The sequence below is a fragment of the Garra rufa genome, chromosome 11, assembly GCF_049309525.1.
Source record: "Garra rufa chromosome 11, GarRuf1.0, whole genome shotgun sequence".
NCBI classification, from domain to species: domain Eukaryota; kingdom Metazoa; phylum Chordata; class Actinopteri; order Cypriniformes; family Cyprinidae; genus Garra; species Garra rufa.
This window is the reverse complement of record NC_133371.1, coordinates 36,110,299-36,125,004: the sequence shown is the minus strand read 5'-3', so window position 1 is coordinate 36,125,004 and position 14,706 is coordinate 36,110,299. Positions and strand designations below refer to the sequence as shown.

The window sequence follows — 14,706 nt, the reverse complement described above, 5'->3', positions numbered from 1 at the left end:
CCGTTTCATTGTGGATGGCTGAAAGCGGTTGTGCGGGCGGCACTCTGTCACTGCGTGTGGGGGTGTGTGTTATGAGCATGTTTGGCCACCAGGGGCACACACGTTTTTAGCGTACAGCTTATAAAACTGCTCCCACTGCTCTGAGAAGGATAAGCACAGTGCTTATCTCTGCTGGACGGATGGTCTGCGTCTGTATCTTTTTCTCTCTCTTGCTCTCGTTCTCCTACCGTTGCCAATGCTAGCTCATGGCCCCTCCGCAGCTCTCCAGAGCTCATAAAATATTCATGTTTTAATTAAGCAGTTTTACTGCCTCTATGCTTGATAATAAAAAATGCCCCAGGTTGGGTGTGCATTAGGGTGTGTATATGTGTTTTAAGACCGTATGTTAGTCGTGAGACTGTACTAGTCCTTTGTAAACACACACAGGGGATTGGGTGGAGGGGATGGGGGAGAGAAATTTGTCAGACATCTGTCTTGCTGTGGGGGTTCATCGCTATTTCATGCACAATTTCAATGAGGGATTTTTGAGGGTGTTTGTTCCAAGAGGGTGTTACATTGTTGTTCAAGAGAATATCAGTTTTTCATTGTTTACTTTAGGACCGAAGCTGATTCAATTATATTGTGTCTATTTACAATGACACTGCCTCATGTTTGTCATGATAATGTTGTCTTAATAGCTCTAAATCTGTAGAAGCCCCCAGAGAGGTGTTTTGTTGCAATTAAAAAATAATAATGCATTACAATAATCATACAAGAATCAGCATTGAAAATAATGGAAATTACATAAAGTATAATCTCCAGGCACGTTATTGTAATAAAAGAAAATGTTTAATTGTCAAACAACAACAAAAAAAAGTCACAATGCCACACACACACAGGTTTCCTTTTTTCTTTTCTTTTTTGTGAGGACATTAGACGTAATAATTTTTTACACTGTACAAACTGTATTTTCTATCCCCTAACCATAACCCCTCACACAAAACTTTTTGCTATTTTAGATTTTCAAAACACTTTATTCTATATGATTTATAAGCTTGTTTCCTCAAGGTCAAAAATTACTGAAACTCTATTACTATACTTGTGGGGAGATTTGGACCATGTAGGGAATACCAAATAGGCTACACACACACCACCCAAAATTATGTTTCTGTATTTACTCACCCTCATTACGTTTGTTTGTTTGTTTGTTTGTTTGTTTGTTTGTTTGTTTGTTTGTTTGTTTGTTTGTTTGTTTACATTCTGCACTTCTGCCGTTTTTTTTTTCGCAGTGAGACCTTTTGTAGTTTTGTAGTTCTTTTCACACATCTGCACTGAATAAGCTTTCAAACTTTAAAAATGATGTTAAAGTATCGTAAAAGTAGTTTAAATGACGTAATAAATTTCTGTAATCATTCAACAACTTTAAATTTCCGATTGGTGAATGAGTCTTTCTTTGAGTCGAATCTTTTTATTGATTCATTTAGTTCGGTTCACTACATAAATCTTAATAATGATTCGTGTTTTGAATTCAACTGAGTTAAGCCATCCAACACAGACTTTCAGACAGAATTTCTCCATGCGGGACTGAAATAATGTGAGGGTCAGTAAACAACTTCGTTTTCTTAATACAAAATAAAATATTTAAAAAAAACGTATTTCTTTTGATATTGCGACATGGACATGTGCGTGACTTAGGGCCGCTCGAGCCGAATGATTTAAACCTTATTGTTTGTCTGGAATTTTAGTGGGACTTGCTTGTTGAAGATTGGTTATTGGTTATTGTTCAACTGCTGTAACTGTTAGATGAGGAATGATTATTAATCTATTTACGGAATAATTTCGTTATTTCTCTGAACACTTCTTGTCTGGAAATACCGGCGCAAAAAAAAAAAAAAAAAAAAAAACGGCGATAGAATTGCTACAAATGTGGCCCGGCCCCTTCAATGACCCATCCGTGAAAATTATTTGTTGTATGCTTCAAGGCGAATCAGGGCGAAGCTCGGATTGGATAACAGCGAGATTGTTTGTTCCCCCACTTTGAGTCGTGCAGTGTATTTGAAACTGAACAGTGAACAGCGCTGACTGAACTTGAACTTGTTGGAAGGAGCAAACGATTTGCTGCCTATTTAATTCCCCTCAGAATTCTTTATTACAAAGCTCCTTCGGAAGTCAGACACCCCAATCCATTTTAAACATTATAAGAGCCATTTCACACAGCATGCGTTTTGTCGTTCCAAACGTCTTTTCAGCATCTCGCTCATTAACATTTGTTTTAACATTTGCTTACATTGTCGTTTAGGCCGATATTTACATTTATTCATTTAGCAGACGCTTTATCCAGAGCATCTTGCAGTACCAGTGAGGAATGCAACAGATAAATAAGCGATTTTTGAGTTAAAATCATATAAAAAAATCACATTTTTAAGTCAAAAATCATATTGTTTGAAATTTGTCACCTTTTCTTTCTTAAATTGCTTTAAATAAAATAAGTATAATGTCCTGTAAACAGGTAGATAAAGATAAGGCACCAGTTAATAACTCAACCACTGATATTATTTTTTTAAAGGTGAATTCACCCAAAAATAAAAAAAATTATGTGCAATAAAATCATTATTTACCCACCATTATGTCATTCCAAACCTGTATAACTTACTTCATTTGTAAAACACAAAAGAAAATTGTATTCATTATTTTGATTGTATCCATTGTACGGTCAAAAAATATAATGGAAGTCAATGGGAACCAAAACGGTTTTAGTTAACAACATTTGTTCTTTTTTAGAATCTTTTTTATTTTTGGATGGACTGTTTCACTAATATATAAGGAACAAGATTGATCTGAACTGTGATCTAATCAGAATGCTAACACAAGCATACGCACAGATTGGTGTCTGGCCCTTGAGCTTTAAAAAGTCCTAGGGAGCTGCTTATTGCAGATAGACCTGTTGTGTTTGTGCGTGGGTGTACGTGTGTGTCTGTGATGGAAAGCTAAAGACAACAGTGCTGTAAAGAGCTCCCCGACCTATCTGTATGATTACCCCCTCTCACATCTCTAGAGTCACATCTAACCCACAGTCCATACAAAATAGAATCTATAAAAGATAGAAAATCTCTTCTAACATGCTGAGATTGACCCAGTGAAAGCAAGCAGGAGACATTGAGAGAGCAGCGATGAATGGTTTGATTAGGGGGGATTAGGGGTTATTTGTCTGATAAAGCCTCATACTTTTGAGAGGCACCACAGATGGGCATGTAGGAATGTCTAATGCACCTAAGGCTCTGCAACATACATGTGCCACCAAAGTGGTTTCCATAGGAACATTGGATCAGAGTGAGACACTCAGTATGAACACTGTCAATTCCCAATCTGAAGGCTGTTTTAATCAAGTTTACTAACCATATGGGGGCTAATTCATATTCTCTCCTTCACTCTTTCACTCTCTCGTTCTTCTTCAACTTGTTTAACATGTTAAAGTAAAACCGCTATTGCAATTAAAAAAGGCTAGTTTAGACATTCAAGCACTGATATTTAAGTGGAGAGCATTTAGAAGTAGTTCAAGTGTTAATTTTCGTTTATATTATTTTATCTAAAGGAGAAGTTCATTTCCAAAACAAACATTTACAGATAATTTCCTCACCCCCTTGTCATCCAAGATGTTCATGTCTTTTTCTCTTCAGTCATGAAGAAATTATGTTTTTAAAGAAAACATTTCAGGATTTCTCTCTATATAGTGGTCTTCTATGGTGCCCCCGAGTTCGAACTTCCAAAATGCAGTTTAAATGCAGCTTTGAAGGGCTCTAAATGCTCCCAGCCGAGGAAGAAGGGTCTTAAATAGTGAAACGATCTGTTATTTTCTTTAAAAAAAAAAAAAGAAATACAATTTATATCATTTTTAACCTCAAATGCTTGTCTTGTCTAGCTCTGCGTGAACTCAAATCATTTTGGGTAAGTCAAAAAACTTCCATCTTTATTTCTTCTCCAACTACAAAGTCATCCTACATCGCTGTTTTACCTTTTTTTGTAAAGGCCGTTTGATCATCAAGGGTGGTTTTGATTTTTTCGACATACACAGTTCTGGAAGGGAACTTCTCCTTTAAGTAAATTAATTGGTATTAAAAATTACTCTCATGGGCTATTTTAGAAATGTACATTTTATATGCATGGAGAGAGATAAAAGATGATTTGATTTTGTAAGCCATAGACCAGAAATGAGCTTGATTGATTGTAATGGTCAAAAAGTTCAAAAAATTTAATTCATAGCAAGCCATTTATGATATTTATAAAATTATTTTATTTTAGTCCAATGCTGTGCCTCATGTCAAAAATAGAAAAGCGGCATTCATCAACCGAAGGCACATTGTGTTGGGCAATTACAAACCAGACAGCTCTGATTTAGTTTTGTCATTCAGCGTAGTGGTATTCATAGTCATTTTGTCAAAAGCCTTTTATGATTTCAAATTTGCCACCCTAAATGCCATATACCATAATGACATATATTGTGTTTTAGTTGAGATTAGACTTTGCATTCCACATATCATAACATCTGGCTATGAATAGTATCATCGTTAAAAGTCTGCCTGCGTTTTTAATAGTGGACAGCTGCCAGTTTGGAAAATTCAATTAAACAAACTGCAATAATAAGACTTGTTTACTAAATGTACCCACTGAAATTTACGAAGTAAATCATTCATAAGTAGCATTTTTAAGTAAAACAATTTCTCAGAGCTGACTGGTGGAATGATTATGCTATTATTCATTGTTTGTCTTTTAATCAACCTCAATATATAGCAAATATATATAATCTCAGTATCAAAATTACAGTTTTATATGTTGCTTATTTATTATTAGCGACTTTCAAAAAAGAAACTTATTTCTCTGTAAAAGTCTTGGAGTTTCAAAGAGTTCTATGCTTTTCCCAGTAGTTCGGCCCCTGTGTAATCATCCATTTTGGCGGTCACTGATCCAAGAGCTGAAAGTGTATGGAAGAGAGGGCAAGATGGCGCGTTCATGTGTATGTTTGTGTATGCTCTCACATGTGCACCCACGTCCTTTTGGTCTTATGAGCAGATGTTTCTCTGCTGAAGATTGATGTGCAAGAGGAAAATAAAAAAGCCTGTTATTTTTCCACTCATCTGTGGGCCTGTGAAAAGTGTGAAGCCCATCTGATCCTTTTAGTGAAGGTGTTTTTGATTCGAGCTCGATTTTTCCCCTTTTGTTCCTGCCGAGGAGAGGCATCCATCTTCGGAATTGAAACGTCGACTTCTCTGACCCGCACCTGCAACCGAAGAACATTCAACCAAACCCCATTCATATCTCTGTCGTACATTTGATCTGTTTATCTACTTGCTCATCAATAAACAGCATAGACTCTGAGCTCCCCACCTGACACAGGCCGTAATCCTGTAACGTATGCACTCTACTGATGAGAAGTCACTGGTTTTGTCATTGTTTGATCACTGAAAGACACAACAGAAGTAGTGATCATCACTAAACAGGAATCTCCATCACCAGGATAAACCTACGAGACAGAAAATGACCAGTGATCAATAATGAGCCAGAGAGAGAGAATGTGATTGATCATTTCATTAGAAAATAAAAACATAAGTAATTTTGTTTTAATTGAGGTTAATAGACATACAATCACATCTGATGCTTTTATTGGTGAACAGTTTTGAGAAATCAATTAAAGAATTGGATATTATCTGTGAAGATATGCCTTATTGGTTGGAAAAAATGGTCCAATCACTGCATACTTTTTTTTTCTAGAAACCACATTGTATTGTAATCTTGTGAGATTAAAAAAAAAAGATCGTTTTTCATTAATGCCAAGATGATTTTATAAATCCAAGTGCATAGGGACACATTTCACTGATTTAAAACAAAAAAAGATTTAGTTTGTAACTCATTTTCATCACTGATGTATATGAAGTGCAAACCTTTGCTTCATTGCTTCGTTGTTTACTAGCTGTAACCACTGCTGTTCATTTGAGGTGAATCATTAATTGTTAAGTCAATTATTAATTTTTCATTAGCATTATTTATCTTTTGTGACATGATCAGTCACACTCTTGTTGGCTCACTGATAAGCAATTAAGCATTTAGTGAATAGTAGTATGATATATTTATAAAGTATATCATTATAAAAATGTATACAAAGTATAATGTTAACAATATTACTTATAATTAATATAATATCCATCTATTCACAAAAAACTGCTCATCCTCTTTGTGGGGATGCTGGCGCTTATAATATAAATTAAGTTTAAATAAAAAATTCAATTAAGATAATTAAGATTGAATGCAATTAAGCATGTAATGAATAATAATATGATATATTTATAATGTATGAAATCTATACAAAGTATAATGTGTACAATATGTATAATGTTAACAATATTAATTATTATAATTAAGATAGTATCCAACCGTTCACGAAAACTGATCGTCCTCTGTTGTGTGGATGCTGGAGCTTATATATGATATTAATACAATTTATTTTATTATATATGTGACCCTGGACCACAAAACCAGTCTGAAGTATCACAAGTATATTTGTAGCAATAGCCAAAAATACATTGTATGGGTCAAAATTATCGATTTTTCTTTTATATATATGGTCATTATGATCTCTAGATACAGTATCAGTAGTCACTGGGCATCAGAAACCCAAACCAGACCACTTCAAACTATCAACTGTTAATTAAATGCACATCAAATGGTTTAATTAGGAACCAAATATATCACTGTTTACCTGGAATGTCTCAGATAAATCTGTCCAAGTATAAAAGAATAACATTATTCCACCTTTTCAAGTCAACTAAAATCTAAAAGGGAAATTTTTAGGAGCTGTTGGTCAATATAATCTCCCCACATGTTGATGGAAACTGTGTTAAAATTCATGGGTGGGAAATTTGTGGTCATTTAATTGAGAGCTGGTTTGCGTTTTGAGCAGTGCGGTGCGAGACAGGAAAGATTATGCGAAGCGGCAAGGGTGCAAACCTAACTTGTGTTTCCTGCCCCTGGAGTGAGGTTAATCAATGAGATGTGTAAGCACAGCTGTTCAAATATTTATTCTAAGCAGGATACTGACAGCAGAAATGCACACACAGAAGAGTGGATTAGACCTGTGAGCTGCAGCCATCAGAGGGACAGATAGAGACGGACAGAGAGAAAAAGGTGTGAGGTGATGGATGGCTCATTTCTTTTTGCTCGAACACTTCCAGAAATCCATTTCATTCCTACATTAATTTAAAAAAAGAAAGAAATGGGTTTTTTTTTTTAAGAGATTAGACAACATAAGCTATTTTTGTCCTTTTTTGTTTTAAACCAACTCTTTATTTGCTTGCACACTCTTGTTGCCGGATGCCAATGACTAGTAGCATCCTCTGGGTGTCAGCACTTCCCATGTTTCGCTTTCCATCACTGACCCACGGGCTGTGTTTTAATGCACGTAAGCAAGCAGAAAACAATGCATGAAGTCGAATGTAGGGTGTAATTTAGATGTACAGACTGACCTTGGTTTCATAGCAGATACGCAACGGGCTGTGGCGGGTGAGATTATGGTGAGATCTTGTATTGATGAATTCAGATCACTGTCACTTGAGCTGTTATTAGACCTTCTGCCCACCACTGAGGGAAAGTGAAGGTCACTTTGAGGTTTTCGTAAGCCAAGATGATATTTACTAATGGGCCGAATGATGTATATCCACACACCCATCCTTTGAAAAGCAGGTGCGTGCTGCAGCTGCAATCTGAAAAACAGGCGAAAAGACAGAATGATAGAGGAAGGGCTGATGAATAGAAAGAAACATCCGAGTAGAGGACGAATATGAGAGTTTAAAGATGATATAGCGTCCGTTGCAAAGAGTCTGGGTGTAAGGGAGCTACAACCGAACAAGAGAGGCACACTAAATTATTGAAAGCATAATAAAATGTCCTTGGGGACAGAGAAAGAAAACACTATATTATTCTGCCCCCTTTTTCTCCTTCAGCCCGTGATTATTGAGCCAAAAAAAAGGGTCGTACTCTCCAACGTTTTTCACGGAGAGAGAAAATCTTATCTCCAAATGGAGTATTATTATTTTTCATATCTGGACTTTTTTTCTTTTGCCTTACGAATATTCTCAGCCATTTTTACTGTTCGTTGATACTCGCATTTGTTTAAATAAGGTTGAAGTCATTCAGCACAGAGGCTGAGAAGCTTATTTAAGACTGATTTTTACCACTTACGGTCCCCCGTGGAGCAGGGATTGGCTGTGCATGCTGTTTATGCCACGTGCGATTGGTTGATGAAGCCATCTGACTTGAAGCGTGATTGGTGGATGGGATTAATCAGGGCAGCGCGCTGAGAGCCGTCCCGGTTCATTTTGCATGCGATTGTCACTTGCTGTGCAAGGAGGACATTTGATTGTATATTCAAGGCCGAGGCATTGAAGATTAGAATCCGTTATGTTTTATCAGGTGATGTGTCTCGCGCAACATGCGGCAAAGCCAATCTCAGCACCCCAAGTAAACAATTTGCCATTAATCGCTCATCCTGCTCAAACAAATAGATATTGATTCTGCTTTTCAGCACTGGCTTCCCGGCAGATTTGTATCAGTGCTGCAGAAAAGGCATAAATTGTTTTTATATTTGGCCTTTATGTGGCATAATGTATTAACTCGGGCTTTGCATGAGGGATGTAACACTCGGAAGGGTTCAGTTGAAAATAGGGTCAATGGCATGACACCCGTGTTCTTCTCTGGGTGACCTATTGAGGTATTGAGAAATAAGTGAAATATACAATTCATACATAGGCCTATTATTCATCTGTAAGTTCAATACAACACTTTTGTGATAAACGTGCTTTCAATTTCTGAGTTGAAATTGTTTTGTTTTTAAAGTAAATTGTATGTGCATGTTGTCAACTTATGTCTGCTACTTTTAAGTCTCAATAAAATATAAATACTAGGGTTGTTAAATCGATTAATCGCGATTAATCCCGATTAATCACGTTCAAAATAAAAGTTTGTTTACATAATATGTGTGTACTACTGTGTATATTTGTATGCATATATAATTACATTATATATTTATATACATTTATATATATTTAAGAGATATTTACATACATATAACTTTCCTTGAACACACACACACACACACACACACACACACACACACACACACACACACACACACACACACACACACACACACACACACATATAGATAGATAGATAGATAGATAGATAGATAGATAGATAGATAGATAGATAGATAGATAGATATACACATTACATATATTGTGGATGCAATACTTTTATTTTGGATGTTATTAATCGCTTTTAATTGATTTGAAAGCACTAATAATTACTACACTGTAACAAATTATTTTTTGTTTTAATAAGTTGTAAGTAAAAGTATTAAAGTACATTATACAAGAAAATACTTTAGTTTTCAACTACCTGCCATTTCTTTCAATTATTTGTGTAATTTACTTGCAATTTTTGAGTGAAAATGATTTCAAAGTAAATCCTACAGCAATTTTTTTTTTCACTGTAAAAATTCAATAAATATTCTATAAATAAATTCTACAAAGGTTGTAATTATTAGCAAACCTCTTGACATAGTTTGGTATAATAATTTTGTTATGATTTGTTTAAAATGTTATAAACTTAGTGATATTCATAATCCAAAAGTCCATGAAAAAAATATTTGACATTCATTTTTACCTTCTTAAAAATGTAAAAGGGCTTAGGAAGTATTTTATATTCATTTTATTTAATACATGCACCACTTGACATTTATAGAGTAATTCAATTAAAATTAAAATGTGATTTAATATGTGACCCTGGACCACAAAACCAGTCTTAAGCAGCACGGGTATATTTGTAACAATAGCCAAAAATACATTGCATGGGTCGAAATTATTGATTTTCTTTTATGCCAGAAATCGTTAGGATTAAGTAAAGATCATGTTCCATTAAGATATTTTGTACATTTCTTACCGTAAATATATAAAAACTTAATTTTTGATTTTTAATATATATTACTAAGAACTTCATTTGGACAATTTTAATGGTGATTTTCTCAATATTTAGTTTTTTTTTGTTTTGTTTTTTTTTGCACCCTCAGATTCCAGGTTTTCAAATAGTTGTCCTATCCCAACAAACCGTACATCAATGGAAAGCTAATGATTTAAAAAAATAATAAATAAAAAATTACCCTTATGACTGGTTTCACATATGATATAATTGAGTTTCATGCATTTTTGGAAAACTTTTTTTTTTTTTTAATATATGAACCAACAGTTAATTACAGTAACTAGATTTTTATCATTTTAACGTTATAACTATATATATTTTTTTCTTTTTTAACTAGCTTGGTGAACTAGATTTAATCTTTTATTATGATATGTAGCTACCATTGACCCAGTTAACTGATCTTTGTATTGTCTTTATGGCCCCTCCCCATGTAATATAATCTGATGGACATTTCAAATATAGGCTGTATCTGATTCTTTCTCACTTTCATTTCAGTTCTCATTTTCCGGGTAGAGCGGCACTGAGTGTAGAATTACGTACCCTCCCCCGTACAATTGATTTGTGAGTAATTAAAAATGTCTGCAGCTGGACATGGTCCAGCTTCATGTTCTATTCATGCAGATTAATACATATTTGTCGGGGCCTCCGGGATCAGACAGGCAGCAATGTCTGCTATTAAACATTCATGAGGGAGCAGAACACAGGGACTCATATCCTACTGGTATTTATGGGTCCATTTCTACATCTTACTGCCATCATAATGGATTATGAAATCAGAACATTATTGCTTAGCAGGGATGGAAATTTAATTTGTGTCACAAAAATTTATTAATAAATGGCTTTTTCTTAGGAATTCCTGTACGTTCACACGGAGTGTGTCTATGTGTGGGTTTAATATAGGTGGCTGGAGTGGTTGGGGCAACTGGGCGGAGTGCAGCAGTGAATGTGGAGGCGGAGTCCAGACGCGTATACGCACCTGTCAATCACCACCTGAGGAGGCGTACCTGTGCGAGGGTGTTCTGGAAGAAGGTCGTCCCTGCAACTCTCAGCCGTGCGTCGGTAAGTTGAATTCTAGACTCATGCACGTTTGCACGTGACCGTTCGCACATCCTCTTCTTCTCGAACTTTCTCTATCTATCACTATCTGACACCTCATTTATTACATTCTCCACATTTCAGTGTAAAAAAAAGATGTTCTGCTTCCTGTGTGACACAATGATAGAGCAATAACGATAATAAAATGATAGACTGATGCTAGAATAAGCTTTTTTGTGTGCTTTTCATTGGACCCATAGGCTACAGGCAGTATTCCTCTAAAGGCAAGGGTTTAAGTCCAGTGAAATACAAAGGAATACAAGAGGCCATGCTTGGTAAGGGCGTCACTGACCAAGTCAGTGTGAATGTGACCGTAGTGAGTAGATCTTCACTCAGTTTGGATGGAGGCCATGAGTAAATAACCCACTCCATGGTCAAGGCCATCGGCTGCAGATGTCTTCACTTCGATTGTCTGTGTCTCCGTTCCGCATGGTCTGCTTATTTTTTCATCCGCCATCCACTGCTCGCTCCATCTCGCCCTCTTTCTGCACACTTCCTGCCGTGTTTAGAGCACACGTTTTCGAGGTCACGCAAGCCTAGAAGTGTCCAAACTCTCACAGAGTGTCTCGCATTCGCATGGAGAGTATCAAAACAAACACAGGTTCACGTTTTCTCAGCTATGTAACCTTAAACTTCACACAAAATCCCAAGCATGGCTGATGCTGGTCTAGATGTTCAGGTCGCACAGCACTGCCCTATCAGAAGTCGACTGTAGTTGCTAACCCCACCCCATCCTGCAGGCAAAGGCAGACTTGGCACTCGTAGCCAATCCCTGCGATCGGTGGACAGCCGTAAACGAGAGGACTCTGATAAGACCCGCAGCGGACAGCAGTCTTCCCAAACAGGTAAGAAGACAGGTGGCATCAGCCTCCTCTGCAGCTTGGGGTCACACACACACACACACACACACACACACTTGCAAGCGTTTCACTCACTAGTCCACATACAGGGGAGTAGACTGGATGCGTATGTGGCTATGGCCTTGTTTTTTTATGCTCCTGTCAGTGTGATTTATGTTTTGTTTGTCTTTGTCATGTGTATTATGGCATGGTTCATGGAGGAACATCGAGATATCCATGAATCATGAACACCATTGCTTACAAGGAAGTTAAAAGCGTTTTAAAAGGGTTGTAACCTGTTATTATGAAACAAACAAGAACAAGGCACACCTTGCTTGGGGGTGGTGATGTATGATTTGCATGCTTCAATATAAAAGACATATCGGACTAATATGATGTAATGTCTTTTCTTTGTGAATACCGCATGAATTTGTTTATTTGTACAGGTCCACCGATTTGAGCCTGTCACTTCAAAATAAATACAATTTTCCTCTATTTCATTCCAGTGTTACAAATCAGAAATTGCAGTAAATCCATAAATTGTATTCAAGCTAAAAAAATCTGTATGTGAATCAGAATGTATATTCAAAAAACAATATGTACACAGTTTTACACAAATTTATAAATTAAATGTTGCACAAAAAATTGTGTACTGATGGTTTCGGAGATTAAATCCAACCCTGTATATGCATATTATTAGGTATGCTTATGCAGGGTCTGAGCATTAAAACTAAAACGTTTATTACCCTTAATGTGGTCAGAATGAGGTTAAATCTTTCCCTCCTTATCACTTTTCATTTTGACATTCAATATCATTCTGTTGGACATTCTTGATTCTCCATTTCGTTCCACTTAATGGTAATGATAGTCTAACTCTTTATATTGTACCGCCGTGATAGCCCATATTATCTATTGGACTCTCAAGACAACCAAGTGCTTCCTATTGGACATTTAATATGTTCCCATTCCTTTGGGATTACACATGTTTCCTTGGCTTTCTCAGTTGCTCAGATATTAAAGTCTGATCTACTGGGCGGCAGCCTTGTGAAATCCTTCGATGTCTGACTTACATATCCCAAAACTGAAAGCATGAACTTCTATTAATGCTGAGGATATGGAGGCAGCGTCAAAATTATTTAAGCTTCCCCTGTTAACCCCTTAGCGTTCCTGTCAAACTTAACTCAATGCAAAACGTTCCGCCGGTGGAACGTTGGAACACTAAGGGGTTAAATAAGGTGGCTAATCCCGCATGCTAATTAGTTTTGGCCCTTTTCCTACCCTTTCCTCTGCTCCCTACCCTACCCCATCCCATCCCCACCCCCACTTCCTCCTCGACCCTCTTAGTGGATTCTCCGTCGGGTGGGGAGTGGTCTGTGTGGAGCGCGTGTTCGACCACGTGCGGTGAGGGCTGGCAGAGCCGCACACGCTTATGTGTCTCCGTGCCGTACAGCACGCAGTGCAGTGGGCCGCTGCGTGAACAGAGACCCTGCAATAACACTGATGTGTGTCCAGGTAAGCACAGCCCACCTCAGGCCTCTCCTCACCCCCACCATCTTCCTTATCCAATTCCCATCACCCGTCCCACCTCCACTCAGGTCCATTAGCTTTGCCCACTCATCCTCCAGCCACTGCCCAGCTGAGGCTAACTTTTCCTGGGCTTCCATGTACGGCTGCTCCCCCTCAACCCCTGGATGCTGGAGAGCCGTGGTAAGATGTTAATAGGTTTAAGTGCAGCATTGTCAGCTAACTCCCTATAGTTCCCACTGCATGTAGGATGGTCTCTCTCAATCTCTTTTCATTCTACCATTTCAGCATCTCAGGGGGCCAGACAAAAGTGTTATTCAGATAAAAACATGTGTCTAGTCAAGCACACTGTTGTATCAAGTGCTAATCACTTTATACAGAATAATTTTAACATTCTGAACTTGGCAGCCGAAAATTGTAGTAGTCTCTACACACTAAAAGTTCCATGTATGTTTTTGTTTTACGCTACCTTTAATTCTCTGTTCACACTGACAGCTGTTTTTGCTGTATTGTTGGAAGCTAGTAGCAAAGCCTCTTAAAAGGATAGTCCGTTTACGTGGCAGCCATATTTGCAATGCATGCAAGATTTAATCAAATGGGGAAAATCTAAATTCTCAAAAACTGCTAGCTAACTGTCCTCTGAATTTTTTTTTCTTGCACTCAATTGACATTTAAGTGCATATATTCTTGGCTGGTCAATGCCAAAGCACAGTCCTAAGCACAAGTCTTAGGTTTCTGCGGGAGTGTCCAGGGGCGCCATAACAGGTGGAAAGTTAGGACGATTCCAAGGGTCCCATGAGAGAGAGGGGGCCCGAATGCAATTTCTGCTGAGGGGAACAAAATTCAATATGCTGTTTAGGGGGCCTAGAAACCATAGCGGCACCCCTGAGAGTGTCTAACAGTAGCTGCAGTGCAAAGTGACTAACAACTTTTTAAAGAATCAGTTTGCAGTTTGAAGGTCCAATTTGCACTTTCAATGCAGCCTCAAAGGGCTCTACACAGTCCCAGCTGAGGAATACGGGTCTTATCTAGTATAACAATCGGTCATTTTCTAAAAAAAATTAAATGATATACTTTTTAACCACGAATGCTCATCCTGCACTAGCTCGATTTCATGCATTATGTAATCATGTTGGAAAGGTTACGTATTACATATGTGGAACTACCAACCCAGTGTTTACAAAGCGAATGTGCAAAGAAGCTGGATTTTGAAGTTGGAGGGGAAAAAGAAAAAAAGAAACTC

The 14,706-nt window shown here is 37.3% G+C and overlaps 2 protein-coding genes across 2 annotated transcripts in view; both read left to right on the top strand.

Moving 5' to 3' along the window:
- Positions 1 to 14,706, top strand: part of plcg2 (phospholipase C, gamma 2) — a 121,290-nt gene that overhangs the window by 57,815 nt on the left and 48,769 nt on the right. The window lies entirely within an intron of this gene.
- LOC141346163 (adhesion G protein-coupled receptor B1-like) overlaps positions 1 to 14,706 on the top strand; it is a 49,376-nt gene that overhangs the window by 3,515 nt on the left and 31,155 nt on the right. Inside the window, exons 2-4 of the mRNA XM_073851077.1 lie at positions 10,906 to 11,064; positions 11,841 to 11,945; positions 13,284 to 13,451. Of these exons, the coding sequence (XP_073707178.1) occupies positions 10,906 to 11,064; positions 11,841 to 11,945; positions 13,284 to 13,451 (432 nt within the window). The remainder of the gene's footprint in view (positions 1 to 10,905; positions 11,065 to 11,840; positions 11,946 to 13,283; positions 13,452 to 14,706) is intronic.